Source organism: Prionailurus viverrinus, chromosome B1 (assembly GCF_022837055.1).
Source record: "Prionailurus viverrinus isolate Anna chromosome B1, UM_Priviv_1.0, whole genome shotgun sequence".
In the NCBI taxonomy this organism is placed as follows: Eukaryota; Metazoa; Chordata; class Mammalia; order Carnivora; family Felidae; genus Prionailurus; species Prionailurus viverrinus.
This window is the reverse complement of record NC_062564.1, coordinates 131,559,548-131,582,676: the sequence shown is the minus strand read 5'-3', so window position 1 is coordinate 131,582,676 and position 23,129 is coordinate 131,559,548. Positions and strand designations below refer to the sequence as shown.

Sequence of the window (23,129 nt, the reverse complement as noted above, 5' to 3'; positions counted from 1 at the left end):
TTTCCTCCTGAGATCAGGAATACAACAGGGATGTCCATTCTCAATGCTGTTGCTTAACATAGTGTTGGAAGTGCTAGCATCAGCAACCAGACAACAAAAGGAAAGCAAAGGCATCAAAATTGACAAAGATGAAGCCAACCTTTCACTTTTTGAAGATGACATGATACTATACCTGGAAAACCCGATAGACTCCACCAGAAGTCTGCTAGAACTGATACATGAGTTCAGCCAAGTCGCAGGATACAAAATTAATGTACAGAAATCAGTCTCATTCTTATACACTAATAATGAAGCAACAGAAAGACAAGTAAAGAAACTGATCCCATTCACAATTGCACCAAGAGGCATAAAATACCTAGGAATAAACCTAACCAAAGATGTAAAAGATATGTATGCTGAAAACTATAGAAAGCTTATGAAGGAAATTGAAGAAGATACAAAGAAATGGGAAAACATTCCATGCTCATGGATTGGAAGAATAAATATTGTTAAAATGTCAATACTACCCAAAGCAATCTACACATTCAATGCAATACCAACCAAAATTGCACCAGCTTTCTTCTCGAAGCTAGAACAAGCAATCCTAAAATTTGTATGGAACCACAAAAGACCTCAAATAGCCAAAGTAATATTGAAGAAGACCAAAGTGGAAGGCATCACAATCCCAGACTTTAGCCTCTACTACAAATCATTAAGACAGCATGGTATTGGCACAAAAACAGACACATAGAACAATGGAATAGAATAGAGACTCCAGAACTGGACCCAAAAAAGTATGGCCAACCAATCTTTGACAAAGCAGGAAAGAATATCCAATGGAAAAAAGACAGTCTCTTTAACAAATGGTGCTGGGAGAACTGGACAGCAACATGAAGAAGGATGAAACTAGACCACTTTCTTACACCATTCACAAAAATAAACTCAAAATAGATAAAGGACCTGAATGTGAGACAGAAAATCATCAAAACCCTAGAGGAGAAAGTAGGAAAAGACCACTCTGACCTCAGTCGTAGCAATTTCTTACTTGACACATCTCCAACAGCAAGGGAATTAAAAGCAAAAATGAACTACTGGGACCTCATGAAGATAAAAATCTTCTGCACTGCAAAGGAAACAATCAACAAAACTAAATGGCAACCAACGGAATGGGAAAAGATATTTGCAAATGACATATCAGACAAAGGGCTAGTATCCAAAATCTATAAAGAACTCACCAATTCCACACCCGGAAAACAAACAATCCAGTGAAGAAATGGGCAGAAAACATGAATAGACACTTCTGTAAAGAAGACATCCAGATGGCCAACAGGCACATGAAAAGATGCTCAGCGTCGCTCCTCATCAGGGAAATACAAACCAAAACCACACTGAGATATCACCTCACGCCAGTCAGAGTGGCTAAAATGAACAAATCGTGAGACTATAGACGCTGGAGAGGATAGGAGAAACGGGAACCCTTTTGCACTGTTGGTGGGAATGCAGACTGCTGCAGCCACTGTGGAAAACAGTGTGGAGGTTCGTCAGAAAATCAAAAACAGATCTACCCTATGACCCAGCAATAGCACTGCCAGGAATTTGCTCAAGGGATACAGGAGTGCTGATGCATAGGGGCACTTGTACCCCAATGTTTATAGCAGCACTTTCAAAAATAGCCGAATTATGGAAACAGCCTAAATGTCCATCAACTGCAAATGGATAAAAAAGATGTGTTTTATATATACAATGGAATGCTACTTGGCAATGAGAAAGAATGAAATCTGGCCATTTGTAGCAACGTGGACGGAACTGGAGAGTGCTATGCTAAGTGAAATAAGCCATACAGAGAAAGACAGATACCATATGTTTTCACTTATATGTGGATCCTGAGAAACTCAACTGAAATGAGGGAGGGGAAGGGAAGGAAAAAAAAAAAAGTTAGGGAGAGAGCCAAACCATAAGAGACTTAAAAACTGAGAATAAACTGAGGGTTGATGGGGGGTGGGAAGGATGGGAGGGTGGGTGATGGTCATTGAGGAAGGCACCTGTTGGGATGAGCACTGGATGTTGTATGGAAACCAATGTGACAATAAATGTCATATTAAAAATAAATAAATAAAAATAAAGAGAAAAACAAAACAAAACACAAAAAAAATGGCATCTCTGTCATTCATCCTCATTTTATTCACTTTATCCACATATTCTAACCATCTCAGCAGCCCCAAACTCAGATCTCTGTTTCATTCACCCAGTGCTTTCTCTGTCTTTGGGGCCCACCCCTTTGTGATCCAGTTTGAAAATTGTTTGCAGGCAGAAAATTAGAGTCGGTATGGAATTCACATCATGTTGTCCCCTTTTCTCAAAAAATAATATCACTGAGTTGTCTGTTGTTCAACTTCTAAAAATTATTGCTTTATATAGCTTGTCCAGCTTTATAGATTTTTTTTTTTTTTTTTACCAAGGGAAAGTACATCTGATGCTCTGTTATGGCCAGAGCCAGAAATTTCTAAAATTCATATTTTTAGTTTATTACATAAACAATAGAATAAGCTTATTAAACTTGTATCAAATTAAGGTTTGATTTAAAAGTGCACTAAATCTGTAGATTAACTTGAGGAGAATCGATGTATTTAAATTGACTCTTCCCATCCATTAATAGTATTTATTGGATTTTCTTTCAGGCTTTTCAATAAAGCTTAAAAGTTATATATATTAAGTCTTACACTTCTTTTGTTGGATTTAATAAAAATAATGGTATTTTTCTGTTGTAAATAGTATCTTTTTAAATTTTTTTTTGGTACATTGAACTGTCTGTAACTGATCTTAACTATGTGGCCATACTTTTTATTAGTTATAAAAAATTTATATGAATTTTAACTACATAGCTGAACTCTTATAATCATTTGCATCTAGACTCATATTCTCTTTATTCACAATCATATCATCTGCTCCTAGTAACAGGTTTTTTTTCCTCTTTTTGATTATTACAGCATGTATTTTTTTGCTTTTGTCTTACTGCACATTGTTCACCAGAAGTAATGGGCCTAGTTTTGAGTCTCCAATCTAAGTACTAATATTGATATTTGACAGGGGTGCTTGGATGGCTCAGTTGGTTGAGCATCCGACTTCAGCCCAGGTCATGATCTCACAGCTTGTGAGTTCGAGCCCCGCATCAGGCTCTGTACTAACAGCTCAGAGCCTGGAAACTTCTTCTGATTCTGTGTCTCCCTCTCAGTCTCTCTCTGCCTCTCCCCTGCTCATGCTCTGTCTCTCCTGTCTCAAAAATAAATAAACATTAAAAAATATATTGATATTTGACATAAGGGCAATCCTCTATTTTGACAGCTTACAACTGAACATACAGATTCTGGTTTTAAGTCTTATTTATTCTCAATTTACTTTGATCTTGTAGTGTTTCTTTACTTTTCATATGTACAAAGTATCTACTCCATAATACTTGCAGCCGTAGACAGAGGTCTGTGAAAATAATTTTAAGGAAAAGAATTCTTTTTGACAATGATTTTTTTCTAACAAAAATTCTCTCTTCCTTAGGAATTGGTGTGCTTATGTACATACCAGATTATCACCCACAGTGATACTAGACAACCAAGTCACTTATCTTCCAAATGGGAGAGGGCCTTGTGGCTCAACCGGGAGATCCTGTCCTCAGAGGTATGTGATATTGTTTGAAAATAGCCACTGCTTGTGCTATATTCATGTATGTCCTGGAATATGTAGAGAAAGCTAATCATCCCAGGTACATACGTATAATAAGGTCAGAGTAGGGTCATTACATTAAATGAGATGCATGATCTTGAGTAAGTTAAAATGCAGATACTAATAATACATGCCTCATTGGGAGTTTTTAGAATATGCGAGACAATGCAGTAATAACCTTAGCCTACTGACAGAGTCTTCAATAAATGTTAATTCTCATGCTTATTTCCATTTTTACTATTACTATTATTTTTATTCTATAACCTGACCAATAATCCTGTCTTTTAATTCTTATGAAATTCATATACAGTTCTAAAATTTTATTGATAATTTCCCTTTCCTACCAGGTCAGAGAGAAGTCTGTAATTTGGCAAGCCACTAATTGAGATTATGCACAATAAAACGGCTAAGGAGGGCCTTTCTTTACATGTGTATTTTAATGATTCATGTTATTTAATTTTCATTTTTTAAAAAATCTATTTAGGACATTAAAAAATTGTCCTCAAATGTGGGGCTGAGTAATTGATAAGTGCTCTGAATTCGTACAGTCACAGTAGCTTATCTGAGAGTGTTGCAGAAGATCCTGAAATAAAAACTAAAATTATTATTCAGGCCATGATGGCTCATGTTATGCAAATTGTCATACAAATAACTCAGGCAATGAATCTGACACATTGGCAATCTGGAACAGTGCACAGTAAGGATTGTAAAATCAAGGTGTTTCTTACTCCCCAGAGGAATAGCTAAGGTTCATGGTCCAGAGAGCAAAGCACATCTTAGGGATTTAGGAGAGCTGAGCTCCAGTTCTGCTTTCAGTTTACTCCCTTTGTGGCAATTTCCTTGCCGACGTGAGAAACAAAGAATGCATTGTTAATTCTTCAGTAATGAAAATATTACCACAGTAACCCCTATTATACTGCCCTTCTGAGTTCAAGGTGAGTTTTTTTTCTCTCTCTCTCTTTAAACAAACCAGAAATGCATATCTTTATTCTCATCTCTTATCTTTCTTTACCTTTGAATGAGTCTCTCCATTCATTCACTATTTCAGTATATATATAATGTTTGTTACTTTTCTTTTATTATGCCTGAGCCACCTATACCAGGGATCCAGTTTGCTAAAGCAGGGACATTTACTCCTATAATAATGCAACCAACTGTGTGGATTCATCCTAATAAACTCTCAAGAGTCCTTTTCCAAACAGCTGTCCTTTCTATTTGGATTTAGCTATTGGACTGGAGATAGTTCACTGGACAGAGTTTTATTTACTGAATATAATTCACTGGAATAAACACAGACAAATGATTAGCCTATTTTTTTGAGATGGAAAGAATCTTACAGCTCATTTTAAAATTGAGGAACAGCCTCACACATAGTGAATTACCCTTCACATCACAGCAAGTTTCCTAAAGCCCAGTCGGTTTACAATACATTTTCTTCCACATGATCAGGGTTTACCCATGAAATTGACCATTGTCTCCACAAAGCTGCATGGGACAAACTCTAGATAATAACAGTGGAGGCTAACCCATGCAGCATGGAGTAATATCCCACCTGGATCACTTTTAGATACAAGACTTTGAGCAAGTTTTTTCATCTCTCTCTTCCTCAGGCTCCTCATCAGCACATCAGAATAATAATATTTTCCAAATAGAATAAAATTAAACAAGATAATATATACCCATTTTATAGACCTGCTTGATAAGTATTAGCTAAATATTAAAATCGTGTGGTAAGAATAAATATGACAAAATTGTATTTATGATTGACATTTACATATATAGCGCCTACAGTTCAGGACCATTCACCATTTCTATTGATTGCCGTGTTAAAATGTTATAACTTCTTGATTTCCCTTGCGCAGTTTCTTTTCCAAAATATTTTCTCATGTTCCCTGTCTCTCCCTGTCTCTTTCTCTCCTTCTCTTTACCCCATCTCTCTGAGATAAATACCATATGAGAGAAATAATAAAAATTAAGCTTTTAAAACTTGAGAAAAGAGAAAGTGCAGGTTAAAAATCATAGTGGTTACTATAATTTCAGTTAGATCATTGATACACGGTTTAAGTTGTTTGATGTTGATCTGAGAAAAAACAAGTCTTTTTAACTATAATGATATAAGGAATAATAAAAATTGAAATAAAATAAATTATCCTCATAAGCTGTTTAAAAATTAGAATTAAAATAATTTTTTTAAAGTTTATTTTATTTTTGAGAGAGACAGAGACAGTGCGAGTGGGGGAGGGGTAGAGAGAAAGGGGAGACAGAGAATCCCAAGCAGGCTCCGTGCTGCCAGCATAGAGCCGGATGAGGGACTCAAACCCATGAAACCATGAGATCATGACCTGAGCCAAAACCAGGAGTCCCGCGTTTAACGTACTGAGCCACCCAGGCACTCCTTAAAATAAGTTTTAGGGACACCTGGGTGGTTCAGTCAGTTGAGCTTCTGACTGTTTCAGGTCACGATCTTGCAGGGTTGTGGGTTGGAGCCTCGCATCGGGCTCTGTGCTGACAGCTCAGAGCCTGGAGCCTGCTTGGGATTCTGTCTCCTTGTCTCTTTGCCCCTCCCCTGCTCACACTCTGTTTGTCTCTCTCTCAAAAATAAATAAACGTTAAAAAAAATTTAAATAAGTTTTAACATTGCTTTAGTTAAAAGAATTATCAAGGGAAATGTTCTACTATGTGTAGAAGATGTAACGATAGGTATAAACTTAAAATCCCCAACAGCAGAAGTCTTAATACTTTTTAGAATGTATTTAAACAAATCTAAGTTTAACAATAATATTGATGATGAGGATTATAGTATTAACAATAACAGATACCATTTATTGAATGCTTATTATATTTGGGGCAATGTCTCCAATACTTTAACAATCCCAACTGATAATTTAATGAGAGACAAATACTTCCTCTCCTCTACAGATCTCAGAAGATCCCAAATCCCGTCTACAGGATGCAACATAAAATCGTTACTTCATTGGAATGGAAGTGCTGTCCTGGATTCAGTGGAGCAAAATGTCAGCTAAAAGGTATATTCTAATAGTAATTTTATAATAACAATTAGAAGCATAAAACTTCTGAAGAATAAGCAACTGATTCCAGTGAAGAGTTGTATTTTCCCTTTTGAACCAAAGTTAATTAACATGTAACCAAATCATTAAAACTGTTACCTCTCTAGAGCTTCCTTAGTACTGAGTTTAGCACCCTAAATCTCTTAACGAGATATCTTATATATTCTTATATTGTTATGGTAGTTTTATGGCATGAGTAAGTGGAGATCTGATTATTCACTTTTTCTTAACTGTATGCTGTGGAGACATGCCTTATTTAAATATCAGAAATCCTAATTTTATACTTTTAAATAATCATTAGAAGTGACGCTATGTGATAATAAAACTAATTTTTAGTTTTGTTATCGTTCAATTATTTGAAATAATGTCTATGAATGAAATTCAGTTTTAAAGAATATACAAATAGGCATGAATAATTGTGGGTTTTTTCCCCTTAAATCCTCATAGAGCCATTTTATCAACTTTAATTTTAAGGATTTTCTGGTGGCAAGGCTAATCAAACACATGGTAACCTGCCGTGGCCTAACATCCATGTGGCTATTATTTTGCTTTTGGCTTTAAAACAGCCAAAGGCTTGAAAAATAAGATACGGCATCAGCATATGTATTTTAAATGAATAAATATTACAAGAGAGACCATTAGCAGTGGTGAGGAATTCAATCAGCAGCATAAGAGACTGTGATTAAAAATTAATGTAAGTGTGGAGAAACCATTATGATTCACATTTTGAAAAAAGGAAGTTGTAATACAAAAAGCTCTAGGAAACTTGCAGTTTTGCTAGGGATATTATGTATGGTTTTTCCAGCCCACCCGGTGAGAATCTGTAGGCGAATTTGACTATAAGGCTATTTGTTCTGGGTCTGGCCTGAATTTCAGAGATGATATAAAAATTTAATACATTTTCAGGGTATAATATGAATATGTACTTCATTTATAATCAAGTAAAATAAACTTTTAAATAAAATATCATCTATACAAAACGTATTTAAAAACGAGGCAATTTAGCATATTCTAAAGAAGTCCAAATATCATGCTGCTTTCAAATGATCCCTGATTTCTGCGAGGTGCACAAATATGGTAAAACATATTTGTTTTTAATCTATAAATGGCAGATGGTTAAAAGTTCTGAACAATATTTAGAATTATATTTCTAAAGTCTAACAGTAGTTTTTACATTTCTCTTCTTCTATGAAGAAGGGTATCTTAGGAATATCAATTCCATTATTATTTCTTAGAGATTCAAGGGTTAGTTCACATTATACCTTTCTAGAAATTTAGAATGTCATTACACACCCTATTGCACATAGGGGACTGAATGTCGATATGTGACAGAAAGCAAAGTCTTTATGTCAAAGAATGTCATGGGCTGCAGCTGATAAGAACTGTTGTTGCTTTGATTGTTTAATGACATCTCATGTTCTAACTGGAAGCCACCTGTGGATATTTTTAATACTAGACTTACAAATTGTTATCTTGAATCCTCATTAACAAAAATGTCCCAGAACAGACCTGACTATGACCTTCTGTTACAATACTATAATTAGAACTACTCATAGTTCAAGCATCTGCTTGCTGATTAAGCTGTTGTGGAAAGGTCATCTTTCTACTGAAATCTATGATAGGAATAATTTTCCGATGGCGGATATGCCCATTGTGTCATGTCATACAATCAATTCAATATGACTGTGATTCCAAAAACCCCTACTCTTGCTCCCTATGATACTCTGACCATCCTTCTCTTCACTTATATTGCAGTATATAAAAGCAGTTCAATTTTTTATTAGTGCAGTTGATGCACTGATAGTATCAAGAACTACTGTGTCCCTTTGTCCCTTGAATCAATCTTCATTATCTCATCTATCCTGGGTTTCTTCCTTCCTTCCTGTCTTCTTTTCTTTGTTTCCTTTTTTTTTTTAAACACATTTTTCCCTTCTGATTTCTCCGCCACTACATTCCAACTCTCCCTCTTCTTATCACACTTTATGTATGTGCCAATAGTCTCTTATTCTTATACGGAAGAAAAAATTGTCAGGTTTCCTTTGACAACACTCTCCACGCTATCTCATTTAACAAGCAGCCCCAAATATGGCAAGAATAATCAGTGTGGCTCATCCATTCTTTAAATGTCTTCAGAGCCTGCAAGGGTTTAGAATAACCTTCCCATGTAGCTACTGTGATAATTACTTCAGTGCTAGTCCTTCACATCAGATTATTCTATCCATAGAAAATACGTAAATTTTACAAATCCCTACTTCCCCAAAAGTTTCATCCCCACAAATAAAATAAACTTCATAATACAAAAACAACAATTTCTTTTTCATTTAGATTGCAGTAGGGAGATATTTTTAAATATATAGGGAAGATCCATCAGTCAGGAATAAAATGGAACAGCTAGCAACTTTACTCTCTTTTATTTCTCCTCCTCCACTTCTATACCTTTTTCTCTTTTTCTTTCTCCTCCTACCCCTTTATAGCTTCACTTCCAACCTGTTAGAAAGGGGTATTGTGGAGTGCCTGGGTGGCTCAGTCAGTTAAGCATCTGACTTCAGCTCAGGTCATGATCTTGCCATAGGTGGGTTCAATCCCTCCCTCTCTCTCAAAAAATAAATACACATCAAAAAATTTTTTTAATTGTTTTAATGTGTATTTATTTTTGACAGAGAGAGACAGACAGACAGAGACAGAGACAGAGCATGAGTAGGGGAGGGGCAGAGAGAGAGGGAGACCCAGAATTCAAAGCAGGCTCCAGGCTCCCAGCTGCCAGCACAGAGCCCAACGCGGGGCCCGAACCCACAGAGTGCGAGATCATGACCTGAGCTGAATCTGGACACTCAACCGACTGAGCCACCCAGGCGCCCCACATTAAAAATGTTTGAAAAAAAGAAAGGGATGCCGTGATTCAAAATCAATGAGGCAATTCTTCCCGTTGTCTTATTCTACAATATGCTGCCTATAATATGACTAAGCCTCTATGCATGCTCATTTTGCTACAATTTCGATAATCAAAAATCTGGTAAAAAAAAGTTCTAGATTAGATTATTAATAATATTAGTCATACTATCAAGAGGAAAACAATTTTTTAAAAGTGTAAATGAATAGAAATTTTTAGGGAAAAAAGGTAGATGCATTAAGTCAAAGAGCAAGGCAATAGTTTTGATTTATTTTACATTTGTTATACTTTTTTGAGGATCAAAGAGTTTGTCTTCAGAAAGGGACCTAATTTTGTGATGGGTCCAACACATTTTTTCAGAATGTCAGCAACAATATACTTTTTAAACCATTTATATAAAATTTGCAATAATGTGCTTTTCCAGTAGATGTCTCTAAAATGTTCTGAAGTAGAACAAGGAAATTGTGGCTTGCTCTAATGACACAAAAGACGGGAATTTAAGTTCAAATAATGTTAGATTAGAGAGGAGGAAAGAAAAGCTTCTTTGTAAATCTGTTTAAGAAAAAATCCAGTCAGCTCTAGTCAGATCCTTTAGGTAGGAAAAAGGTATTTTATAAAATTATGTTTTATAATACGTACCACAGATATTACAAATGCTGAAAAATACAATTATGCAGTTATTGAAATAAATTGACCTCTGCCATTTGTTATGAATATATAAAAATATTTCATTTTATAAATGTTGTGAGATAGTTCAATAAATTTTATAAACTATTATAACCAGCATTTTAAATATGGGACTTCTCCAGTAAAACTATTTTAAGATATTACTTCAATTAATATAAATACCTATAAAGTCCCTATATTTCCTTATATACTTGCATATCTAATTCATCCCAGTGGGGATTAATGCTTTCCCCTTTAAGAAAGAACATTATAAGCATCTTGCTCAATTATGATACATTTAGTCAAAAGTCACCATGTACCTTAAGTCTTTGTTGCACCAATTGCTTTCTTTGATTTAACTACCAAATGTCAGTAAATGTTTATATATGTATTGAATATCACCAAATAAGCATTCACCTGATGTCACAGGATCAGCCAGAAACTGGTCTTGTCACATAGGAAGCTTTCTGGTACTAAGAGCAAGCTTCCTCATTACTGAATTGCCATTAATGACTTCCTCCATAAGCCTCAAAGGTCTGGAAGAAAAACAAAATATAGATAACACCTGTCTAATAGAAGGAGGAAGAGGAGTGGGGGAATCAGAGGAGAATGGAAAGGGAAGGAAAGGGAAGGGAAGGGGAAAAAAGGAATCTGATTTCTTAAATATATTGAATTTTCATTAATTTATTTATTTTTAAATGTTTATTTATTTTTGAGAGACAGCAAGAGAGAGCACAAGAGGGGGAGGGGCAGAGAGAGAGGGATACACAGAATCCAAAGCATGCTCCAGGCTCTGAGCTGTCAGCACAGAGCCCAATGTAGGGCTCGAACCCACAAAATGTGAGATCATGATCTGAACCGAAGTCAGAAGCTTAACTTACTGAGCCACCCAGATGCCCCCATATTGCTTTTTTTTTTTAATCTGAAGTGATAAAGCTCTTTAAAAGTTGTTTGACTTAAATAAATGTCCTTCTGTTCTAGCACCTATCTCTCAGAAAGGACCAAGAAAAAGAGACTTAGAAATCCACCCTATAGAACAAAGCAAAGGTCTGTGCTGAAGTGCAAGATAAGATTGCCTGGGAAACCTAGAATTCATAGCAGTCCTTGTGGTAGGGAATACATTTGGGAAGACAGAAAGATTGCTACATGGAAAAATAAAAGAGCATCAATCACAGGAAAGTAACTGACTCCACTTGGGAGAGACCCTATCAGCGTTCTCCCTGGGCTAAATCCTATGAAATCAACTGGGATGAATGCAGGCATTGAACTCCAGTCAACAAACAGAGCTAGGAAAAGATAACATAAAGCACTGAATTTGTTAAACAGGCATTTCAAGTTTTTAACAGTCTTGGCAGGGACCCTATCCAATGAACTCCAGAGAAAAGAGGTTCACATGACAATCAGATCTCAAGGATCTTTGTGCAATGGTTAATAGTTGTTTCTTTTATGAGTACAATTTCCTCACCTAGTTCCTCTTAAGCAATTAATTTAAAAATAATTATAGCTGAAAGCAAATGGAAAGTTTCACATGCATACGCACACACACAATCACATTAGTTTTTGTCATTTAATATTTAAAGTATTTTTCCAATTACATATTCTTTCAAATCAGCCTTCTTAAAACTTCTCAAATATATGGAGAACGTTTAATTTTTCTTATTTCACATATGTTTTCATATAATGGGGGGTGAATTACCAAAGATCAGTATGCAAGAGAACTAAAGACTTTCACTTGATACTTCTGTGTATTATTCTCTGTCCCTTTCAATAGCTTTATTTCTCTCTCTCTCTCTCTCTCTCTCTCTCTCTGACAGTTTTATTTGCTTTCTCTTCTATTTGTCACTGATTCTGGAGGTTTTTTTTTTTTCTTGAATCTTTAGTTTTTATTTCTAATCTGCTGACTTTCTCTAGTTGTCACTTTCTATTTCCTTACTTACAATGGAATTGATAGCATTTTTCCAGATTGCATGAATGATGTTTATCTGAAATACTTTTGACCCTAAAGACAATAGAAAATCAGACATGAGTGCTTTTCATTTACCTCCTTTCTATTCTTTCTCCCTTTATCTTTTATCCAGAATTGTTTTTATTTCTTGCACATTTAGGATCTTGCCTGGACCAGGTGGCACAGAGAGAACTATGATTTAATGAAGAAACTCCAGTCAGATATGACCCTAGAAGACTTAAAATGCCCTCTACTTCCTCCTGTAGAAGTGTGTGTGTGTGTGTGTGTGTGTGTGTGTGTGTGATTTTCTAATTTACCAATCCTTCTCAAATGAGGAAGCATACTGGGTGAAGTAATGCTATAATCTCCACATTAAATATGTCACATGTAATACCCATGGAGATAAAGCTGACTTCATTAGAATGTAATAAAACAATTTAAAATAACACTTTACTATTTATAATTAACCTTTAGCAAAGATTTTGAACCCCTAGAAATGAACTGTTTATCAAATGCCTTTGTGATTTTTATTGCAGTGACCCCACTCCAGGATCATGAGCACCAAACCAATCTGTCTCTTGTTTCTGAGGATGGATGAAGGTGCAGGGCCATATTCAAACAGATAACTCATTTAATAACGTCAATTAAAATATAAATCAATATGCAAATCAATGGTTAAAAATGTATTACTTTTAAGTTAATGCACATATTTTCATGTATAAATGTATTTCATAAGTATAAATATTGTGATTGTTTACATAATTATTTAATAATTATATTTAATAATTTAAGAGAATACTTATAAATCTATATTTATAAATATAACATATATTATGAAGCATACCAAATAATGGAAACAATAACACAAACCATTCATCTCATTATTGTAGTAATTTCTAAATAATGTATTAATTTCTACAACTTACTGGTGTGTTCCTTTTTTTGACATGGATGACACCAGCTAAATGATGTGTCTATCAGGTAGATGATTTAAAACAGAGTCCTGGGGCGCCTGGGTGGCGCAGTCGGTTAAGCGTCCGACTTCAGCCAGGTCACGATCTCGCGGTCCGGGAGTTCGAGCCCCGCGTCGGGCTCTGGGCTGATGGCTCAGAGCCTGGAGCCTGTTTCCGATTCTGTGTCTCCCTCTCTCTCTGCCCCTCCCCCGTTCATGCTCTGCTCTCTCTGTCCCAAAAATAAATAAACGTTGAAAAAAAAAAATTAAAAAAACAGAGTCCTGCCTCAACCTCCTTTAAGGAATTCTCCATCAGGGGCACCTGGGTGACTCAGTCGGTAAAGCATCCAACTCAGGCTCAGGTCATGATCTGACGGTTTGTGAGTTGGAGCCCCGTGTCAGGCTCTGTGCTGACAGCTCAGAGCCTGGAGCCTGCCTCGGATTCTGTGTCTCCCTGTCTCTCTGCCCCTCCTATGGTCACGCTCTGTCTGTCTCTGTCTCTCAATAATAAATAAATGTTAAAAAAAAAAAATAGAATTCTCCATCAGATTTAGAGTCAATGGGTGATATCAGGTCTCAGCAAGTTGATAATTTCTATTAACATAAATGATAGTGCCATCCTGCTGAATTATCTATTAGTGTTTACTGAATTAAGAATGATTGCATTCAAATCTTTCCAGCCCCTAAAAACTAAGTGCATTTTAAAATATTCGATATATTTGTTACTAACTAAATCATGAAAATTCCTGTAAGGATGTCCTATGTAATTCATAGAGTTTTGCAAACATTATTTGGCCAAATTCGTGGCACCATAAATCCAGGAATGTAAACGTTTATTATATTTTTGAGTTTTGTTGTGTAAATGTAATTTTGTATAATTAGAAAAATTGATGTTTTTCATGTAATTCATCTCTTAATTTTTGTTTCAAATAGTATATGTACTTTTTCATATCTAAAATGTCTTTAAGTTTTCAAATTATCTCCAGTTTAGCAAGGTGAATATTTTTTTCCCCTATAGAGTTAAAAAAATAATTGACATCTCTATTAGAATGTCATTTCCATTTTTTTTAAAAAGGCTCATTTCCCAAATGCTAAACATAAAACTGATTCTTAATGATATGCCTATATCAGAATTATTTTAGGTATGTTCTATAATATTTTCTTTTCTCAAATGTTCCGCCATTTCAATTATGTAATGTTAAAATTCTAATTTTATCTTTTAAACATTTTCTTTTACTGATTTTTTTAATAACACTATTTGATAAAGTATTTTGGAATGTTTTATTTCAAAAATTTTGCTTTACTTGAAACTTTTCATTTCAAAAACTTATGAGACTAATTTCATAAGGTTCTTTAATATTTTTCTCTTGATTATAACTGAAATTGAACAGAAATTGAATGTCATTATGAAAAATAAATTAAGTAATTTTAATATTAATTTTAAATGACACGAGTTTAGAGCATTATTTGAATCAAACATTTATACAGCAAGTAAAATCCACTAATTTTTATTGAAAACAAAATCAAGTTGATTTTCATTCCAGAAAAATTGTTTTATTTTAATTAATTTTTTATATCAATTTGACATTTTTTACTTTGATATTTTACATATAAAAAGGCATTCCAGATTTGCACTATATCATTAGATAATGCAGGAATAATTTCATTATTGATAAAATTTCTATGATTTTCTTTTTAAAAAAAATCACACTCATAAGAAGTACTTCTAAAATTTAAACTTTTGTCTCTTATCTAGTGTTTTTAATAATTTACCATAAATTGTTCAGTTATTTTTATCCAAATTACTTCCTCCTTATAAAGGTCCACTTCTCTATGGAATAAAAGGAGACTCAATGTTGTCATGTATTGGCGTTTTAATAAATCAGGTATTTAACACGTTTTTGTTACCTTTTTTTTAATTTTTAATTTTTTTTATTTTTTATTATTTTTTTAATTTTTTTTTCAACGTTTTTTATTTATTTTTGGGACAGAGAGAGACAGAGCATGAATGGGGGAGGGGCAGAGAGAGAGGGAGACACAGAATCGGAAACAGGCTCCAGGCTCCGAGCCATCAGCCCAGAGCCCGACGCGGGGCTCGAACTCCCGGACCGCGAGATCGTGACCTGGCTGAAGTCGGACGCTTAACCGACTGCGCCACCCAGGCGCCCCACACGTTTTTGTTATCAATAGGCAGGTGTGATTAAAAATCTCTGAAGATAAATTTCTGGATTACAATTTTAATATGAAAATATCTGGAATTTTCTGCCTTATAACAAGGAGATATTAGAATTAGAAATTTTGTTATAAATCAGTACTTATAAATTACTTATAGAGTTTAAAATTTTACACACACACACACATATATATATATATGACACACATATATATAACACATATATATTTATACATATATAAACACATATATATACACACATGCTCAATTCCCCAGAACAGATCTACTGAATCAGAATCTTCAGGTGAGGGAATGGAAAGCACATGGACACTTTTAGTGTTTCAGAATTTACAGGAGCTTCTGTTTTTCATTACTTCATAACAAACTATCCTCTGCCTATCATATTATGGAAATACCTTTAAATGTACCAGCTCTTTTTGTTTTCCTAGGATTGTTTTGTCTTGTTTTCTTTTCTTGTGAGTGATTTGATCGAAAAGGTAAGCAGTAAGAAAATGAAAAGAGCATTTGTTCCTCCTGTTGAAGCCACATGCTCCTTTTGCTATAAATACTTGCACATCTGTATCCTGAACCATCTTCCATTGCTAAGAGAAATCGGGAAGACTGTGAGGTGGGCAGTTGCTAAGGAAGATATGTCTCAATGCTTTCTTCAGTGGTTCTCAAACTTCAGTGTGCATTGGAGACAGCAGCCGTGCTTGTTAAAACACACATTATTGCCCCACTCCAGACTTTCTAAAAATTAGTAGGTCTGGGATGGGGCCAAAAGTTGTTACTTTCAAAACTTTGCAGGTGGGAAAAAAAAAGGTTCCAGGGGGTGCTGATACTGCTGATCTAGTGACCCTGGTTTGAGAACCATCACTTCACTTTCTAGTTACTCTCATGGGTAGACTTAGATTCTAGCTGCCAGAAAAATGCTTTCTTACATAATCTAAGGAGGAAAATTGATAAAAAATCTATGCAGTTATTCAATAGATATATTTGTATGAATTCAGTTGAATTTAGGCTTTAAGAACCTTATTGCTAGGACCTAACAGAAAATTAGAACTTGTTGCCACTTACTACAGCCTGGAAATAAGTATAATCTCCCCAAGCTGCAGATTGTTTTCTTCCAAATAAATCATCAATTATACAGGACTGTCTATAATACAGTGGAGAGAAAAAAAGAAAAAATATCAAAACAAAAACCTTGAACACGAATGGAAATTTGTTAGTTTAGCTTGATGTCCTGAAGAAAGACAATGGAAAATTCAGTCAAACAACAGAGACTAACTCACATTAATGACAAATATATTATCCTTACTATGGAGTAGAGATCCTTTAGTATTATTGTCACAGCCACATATGCCTTAGGAGCATAATTAACATGTGCCAGAGGCGCGGTTTCAGTGGTACATAATTTCACGTAGTTAGAAGCACAGATACCAAACCCTTGTTTTCTCATGTCTGATAATGCAGACTTCAATGAATACATTGGTTCATTAAAAGTAAAAGTAATCTGCGGTTAAAGATCTGCAAATTACAGATCTACATTACTTGATGTGTTCAATATTTCTAGTAAATTTTCGCTCTAAATTTTCTTCAGTGAAAAACTATATTTCCATCAAAAATATTGATTCGTGGGAAAGAGGAATCAATGCTTTAACAGAGTAGATTTATTTTATAAGCATTTCTATTTTTCTGAAATTTCACTGATTTTACAGGTCGATCCCCTCGAAACATGTCATGTAATAGTTACTTTTACTTGTATTCCCTATATGCTGAGTCTCTGTATTTCCTAAAAATCTGGGAATGGCCCATTTATTTAAACAGATATTCTTTCATTAAGGAACCTGTAGCTCCCCCTTACTTCCAAAGAGACACCAGTTGGAAACTGCACTGTTAAACAAGCAGCTTTGTGGCAGTCCATTTATACAGCCACTGTAGCTTTTCACACAGCTGATTTTCAAGTCCCTCAATCATGCAGGCACGTTGCGTCCCCCGGTTCGCACAGCTGCCACAAAGTACCATCCATTTGTGCCTAAAAGGAGACCTGAATACTTTTATTTTTGCCAAACAGATTTAGAGCCCTGCGCTTCCAGCACAAAGTGGACGCACGTTGCCCTCCCCCCGCCCTGGATGGGGGTGAGCAGCTCACTCTGCAATCATCGCAGACCATCATGCTCCAGTACACGGGAAAATGAACGGCAGCCACGGGGCGCTGCTCGGGGTTGGAAAAAATGAGGCAGTCCCAAAGCTTAACTCTCTCTCTTCTTTTTGTGTCTGTCCAGCCCAGGAAGAGCAGCACTTGATACACAGCAACCAGGCTGAGAGTCACACAGCTGTTGGCAAAGAGACAGCCAAGCAGGAGCAGCAGAGAGACTGTGGTGACCCAGGTCACAGATTGTAATTACTAACATCTCTAACCCAATTATTGTCAACACTATTTATAACAACTTTGAAACAGGAAATCCCTTGGCTGTCAAATGTCTGATGGTGACATATTAACATACCTCTCAATCCTTTTCTATTGGTGCCCCACGTTGGGAGAAACCATGGATGAGCTGTAGGTTCCCAGACTGAAGGGACCACATATAATTTCAAAGCTCTGTGTGCAAACACAGAAGGCGATTAAAAATGCTGTTATACGAGGTTGTAAGGAAATCACAAGTTTCCAAAGTAAGGTCAAACTTTTGTCCTCCAAAGAGTGCAATCATGGAAGTATCTTGATGTGGAAGGAATGATGTGAGCATTTGAAGGAAGTAAGAAGCCTCCCTTCCTTTGATTGAGAAGGGATCACCAAAGATATTGATCACTGACTCGGAAAAATCATTGTGCCTAATTGAGAACCTCATGTTGATCCAATGTTGGGAAGCCCCATATTTTCTCATCTTTCTAATAAGTATTTTACCATTTCTTTTATTTTTATTTCTTAATTTTTTTTTAATCTTTACTTATTTTTGAGAGAGAGACAGAGACAGAGACAGAGTGCGAGCAGGGGACGAACAGAGAGAGAAGGAGACACAGAATCCACAGCAGGCTCCAGGGTCTGAGCTGTCAGCACAGAGCCTGACACAGGGTTTGAACTCACGAACTAAGAGTTCATGACCTGAGCCAAAGTCTGACGCTCAACTGGCTCCCCTTACCATTTCTTTTAGGACTAACTTTATTTCTTAGAAATAGGAGGTTGGTAACTGCTGAAAACCTCTATGTGTTTTCCATAGATCTAGTCATACAAACTGGGGCACTCAACTTGAGAAATGTGACTTAAGGGGATCTCTTTAGGAATAAAGAGACTTAAGGGGATCTTTTTAGGAATAAAGATGAATATATCATAGAAAATGTACTTTTTTAAAGGGGATTGGAATTCAGTATCTTCATAAAATACTATAAAATCCTCCTTGAACTAGTGAAGTGCATGTGTAGAAGTATGGAAACTATCATAGTTATGTTAAATGATTCAAAGTAAATCTGAATCTTTAGCACTCATGAAAGAAAAGCTCAGTAAAGTATAAAATCCTTAGACTATAGATATGACTACATACATATGTGTATATAGCTACACATATTTAATTCTGTAACACTGGATTTGGAAGCAGAAGATGAGGGGCACCCGGGTGGCTCAGTCAGTTAATCGTCCAATTCTTGATTTCGGCTCAGCTCGGGATCCCAGGGTCTTGGGATTGAGCCCAGAGTCAGGCTCCATGAAGAGCGTGAGTTTAAGATTCTCTCTCTCCCTCTGCCCCTCTCCCTGGCTCATACCTCTCTCTCTCTCTAATATAAAAATTAATAAATAAACAGAAGATAAGGTATTAGCTCTGCAACCTTTAGCAAGTTACTTTGGTTTTCTGTACCTCAGTTTTGTCACCTCTTAAGAATGTAACAATAACTAACTCTTTGAGGTTTAAAAACAAAACAAAGAAGACTGAAAACTCTGAGCAAAGTTAGAATATTTTAGAAATATATTATAAATGTATACATTTATATGTATTTTATATTTATATATTATAAATTTTTACCCTTAGTGTAAAGTTCAGGCTGCCATTTGCTAAGTGCATATATAGTAGTCTATGTTTTCAAATATATAACATGAACATGATTTATTTGAAATACTTTAAACCTATCATAATATTTGAATGATATTATGTATATATATATATATATTCATTTTTTAAATTCTTCCAATATTCCTTTCTTCTCCATGCAGCAGTGACACAAAAGATGACTGAGCAGATGAACCAGCAGGCAATGAAACTGACCCTTCTGCAAAAGAAGATTGACAATATTTCTTTGGCTGTTAGTGATGTAAGAAACACATACTCCTCCCTAGAAGGGAAAATCAATGAAGATAAAGGCAGAGAATTTCAATCTTTTCTAAAAGGTACAAGTAAAGTCAAATACATTATTCATTGAGTTAAGACAAAAGGTAAATGACTCATTTATCTTTTCTCATATCGCTTTGGAATTTTTTCTTAAGATTGGGTGTGTAAAGTCTCTAAGGCTTATGATTTTGGAATAGGGTATTTGTAAATCAATCTCTGAAATAATTTGAAACATCTAAATTTTTTGTTGCTGTATAGTCAAATCTTTTACTGAATATTTTATCTAATTTATTTTCATTATGTACTGGTTACATCTTAACTTGTAAAATGAACTGTACTTAATTTACTTCCATCATGGTTTCCGGTTCAAGACAAAGATGAGGCTAAGAAATGATTATCAAGGAACTAGATATATGGTTGTCTCAATAATATTGATGAAGATATTGAAGATAAATCAAAAGTACATAATTATCCTAGAAATTATCTAGCTTATGGAGTATAATCAATAAAATATATCCTAAAACATCTCAGATGATGGAAATAATAATTTCTTTATAAATGTGAATTAGTTTTGCCCAAGTTTTGTGCTCTTAAAACAGCATGCTGTGTTCCTTTCTGGAGGCTTTACAGGATAATCCAAATCCTGTTAATTCCAGTTGCCAAAATTCATTTTCTTGCAGTTGTAGGACCGAGGTCCTGTTTTCTTGATAGCTATAAACTGAAGCTTGTTTCCAGCTTTTAGACCCCATTACATTTCTTGGCTCACGGCCTTCTTCCTCTGTCTTCAAAAACCAGCAAGACTGTTGAGTCCTCATGGCATGTGTCAAACCCACTCTTCTACCTTCCTTTCCCCTTTGAAGGGCTCAGTGATTTCACTGAACACACCTGGATAATCCAGAATATTCTCACCTCAAGGTCTTAAACCTTAATCATATCTCCCAAGGCCCTTTTGCCAGGTGAGGTAACATATTCATAAGTTCAGGTGTGGACATTTTGAGTGAAACAGCATTATTCTGCCTACCACAGGAATCTATAGATAGTGAATAATTGCTATGGTAGTTTATGCATAGGGCACTATGGGACCATCTGATAGTTTCAACAAATCGAGTCTAAGGGCACCAGTGAAGGCTTCTACAAAAAGAAACTATCTCAACAAATAAGCTATGGATCAGGAGGAATTAATTAGGCAAAGGGGTTTAAGTAATTTGATCACTGGAATGTCTCACTTCTCTGGGTTTATTGTATGTTTCCAAACTTCAAGATTACTGGTCCCTTTCACTTTATTTTATACATAAAAACATCCTCACTGTCCAATCCCATATCACATGTTAGTTTTTCTTTATTTTTCACATGTGGTTTGCAGGCAAAAGAGATAAGGTGGAGGTTTCTGTAACATTTACCAGTATAGCAGCAACCATGATTTTTTTTTTAATTATATAAACAATTAGTGCTATCAAGCCCCTGAAAGAAAGACCCCGCCCTACATTTCTGGCATGTCCTCGTTGGCTAAACTTAAACCAATAGCAAGCATGAGAGAGGAATATACTTTCCCTGAAGTGATAAAATGTGAAAGAAAACAAATAGAAACAGTATACAATTGACTATAACCACCATAATGAAATTTGTTTAACAAAATTTGGTTATCATAACCAAAGAGAATTAAAGAATTAGGCCTGTCAACAGCTCTTTGTGAAACTACTAACAAAATTTCTGGCAATGACATGGAAAAAATCATACACTCATAACAACATAAACAGCAAAATTCTCCCCTCAAATATGGAAACAAACGAAAATGAAAATACAACAATCCAAATGCTTTGGGATGCAGCAAAGGCAGTCCTGAGAGGAAACTACATTGCAATCCAGGCCTATCCCAAGAAACAAGAAAAATCCCAACTACAAAATCTAACAGCACACCGAAAGGAAATAGAAGCAGAACAGCAAAGACACCCCAACCCAAGCGGAAGAAGAGAAATAATAAGGATCAGAGCAGAAATAAACAATATAGAATCTAAAAAACTGTAGAGCAGATCAACAAAACCAAGAGTTGTTTTTTTGAAAAAATAAAAAAAATTGATAAACCTCTAGCCAGGCTTCTCAAAAAGAAAAGGGAGATGACCCAAATAGATAAAATCATGAATGAAAATGGAATTATTACAACCAATCCCCCAGAGATACAAGCAATTATCAGGGAATACTATGAAAAATTATATGCCAACAAACTGGACAACCTGGAAGAAATGGACAAATTCCTAAACACCCACATGCTTCCAAAACTCAATCAGGAGGAAATAAAAAGCTTGAACAGACCCATAACCAGTGAAGAAATTGAATCAGTTGTCAAAAATCTCCCAACAAATAAGAGTCCAGGACCAGATGGCTTCCCAGGGGAGTTCTACCAGACATTTAAAGCAGAGATAGTACCTATCCTTCTCAAGCTATTCCAAGAAATAGAAAGGGAAGGAAAACTTCCAGACTCATTCTATGAAGCCAGTATTACTTTGATTCCTAAACCAGACAGAGACCCAGTAAAAAAAGAGAACTACAGGCCAATATCCCTGATGAATATGGATGCAAAAATTCTCAATAAGATACTACCAAATCGAATTCAACAGCATATAAAAAGAATTATTCACCATGATCAAGTGGGATTCATTCCTGGGATGCAGGGCTGGTTCAACATTCACAAATCAATCAACGTGATACATCACATTAATAAAAGAAAAGAGAAGAACCATATGATCCTGTCAATCAATGCAGAAAAGGCATTTGACAAAATTCAGCAACCTTTCTTAATAAAAACCCTTGAGAAAGTCAGGATAGAAGGAACATACTTAAAGATCATAAAAGCCAATTGTGAAAAGCCCACAGCTAACATCATCCTCAATGAGGAAAAACTGAGAGCTTTTTCCCTGAGATCAGGAACACGACAGCAATGTCCACTCTCACCACTGTTGTTTAACATAGTGTTGGAAGTGCTAGCATCAGCAATCAGACAACAAAAGGAAATCAAAGGCATCAAAATTGGCAAAGATGAAGTCAAGCTTTCACTTTTTGCAGATGACATGATACTATACATGGAAAACCTGATAGACTCCACCAAAAGTCTGCTAGAACTGATACATGAATTCAGCAAAGTTGCAGGATACAAAATCAATGTACAGAAATCAGTTGCATTCTTATACACTAACAATGAAGCAACAGAAAGACAAATAAAGAAACTGATCCCATTCACAATTGCACCAAGAAGCATAAAATACCTAGGAATAAATCTAACTATAGAAAGCTTATGAAGGAAATTGAAGAAGATATGAAGAAATGGAAAAACATTCCATGCTCATGGATTGGAAGAATAAATATTGTCAAAATGTCAATACTACCCAAAGCTATCTACACAGTCAATGCAATCGCAATCAAAATCGCACC

The 23,129-nt window shown here is 35.4% G+C and overlaps 1 protein-coding gene across 2 annotated transcripts in view; it reads left to right on the top strand.

Annotated features, from left to right (window-relative positions):
• MMRN1 (multimerin 1) overlaps window positions 1–23,129 on the top strand; it is a 70,579-nt gene that overhangs the window by 20,932 nt on the left and 26,518 nt on the right. For both annotated transcript variants that reach the window (XM_047857628.1, XM_047857629.1), the window contains exons 3-6: window positions 3,529–3,648; window positions 6,613–6,719; window positions 17,673–17,777; window positions 19,589–19,762. In XM_047857628.1, coding sequence (XP_047713584.1) covers window positions 3,529–3,648; window positions 6,613–6,719; window positions 17,673–17,777; window positions 19,589–19,762 — 506 coding nt within the window. The remainder of the gene's footprint in view (window positions 1–3,528; window positions 3,649–6,612; window positions 6,720–17,672; window positions 17,778–19,588; window positions 19,763–23,129) is intronic.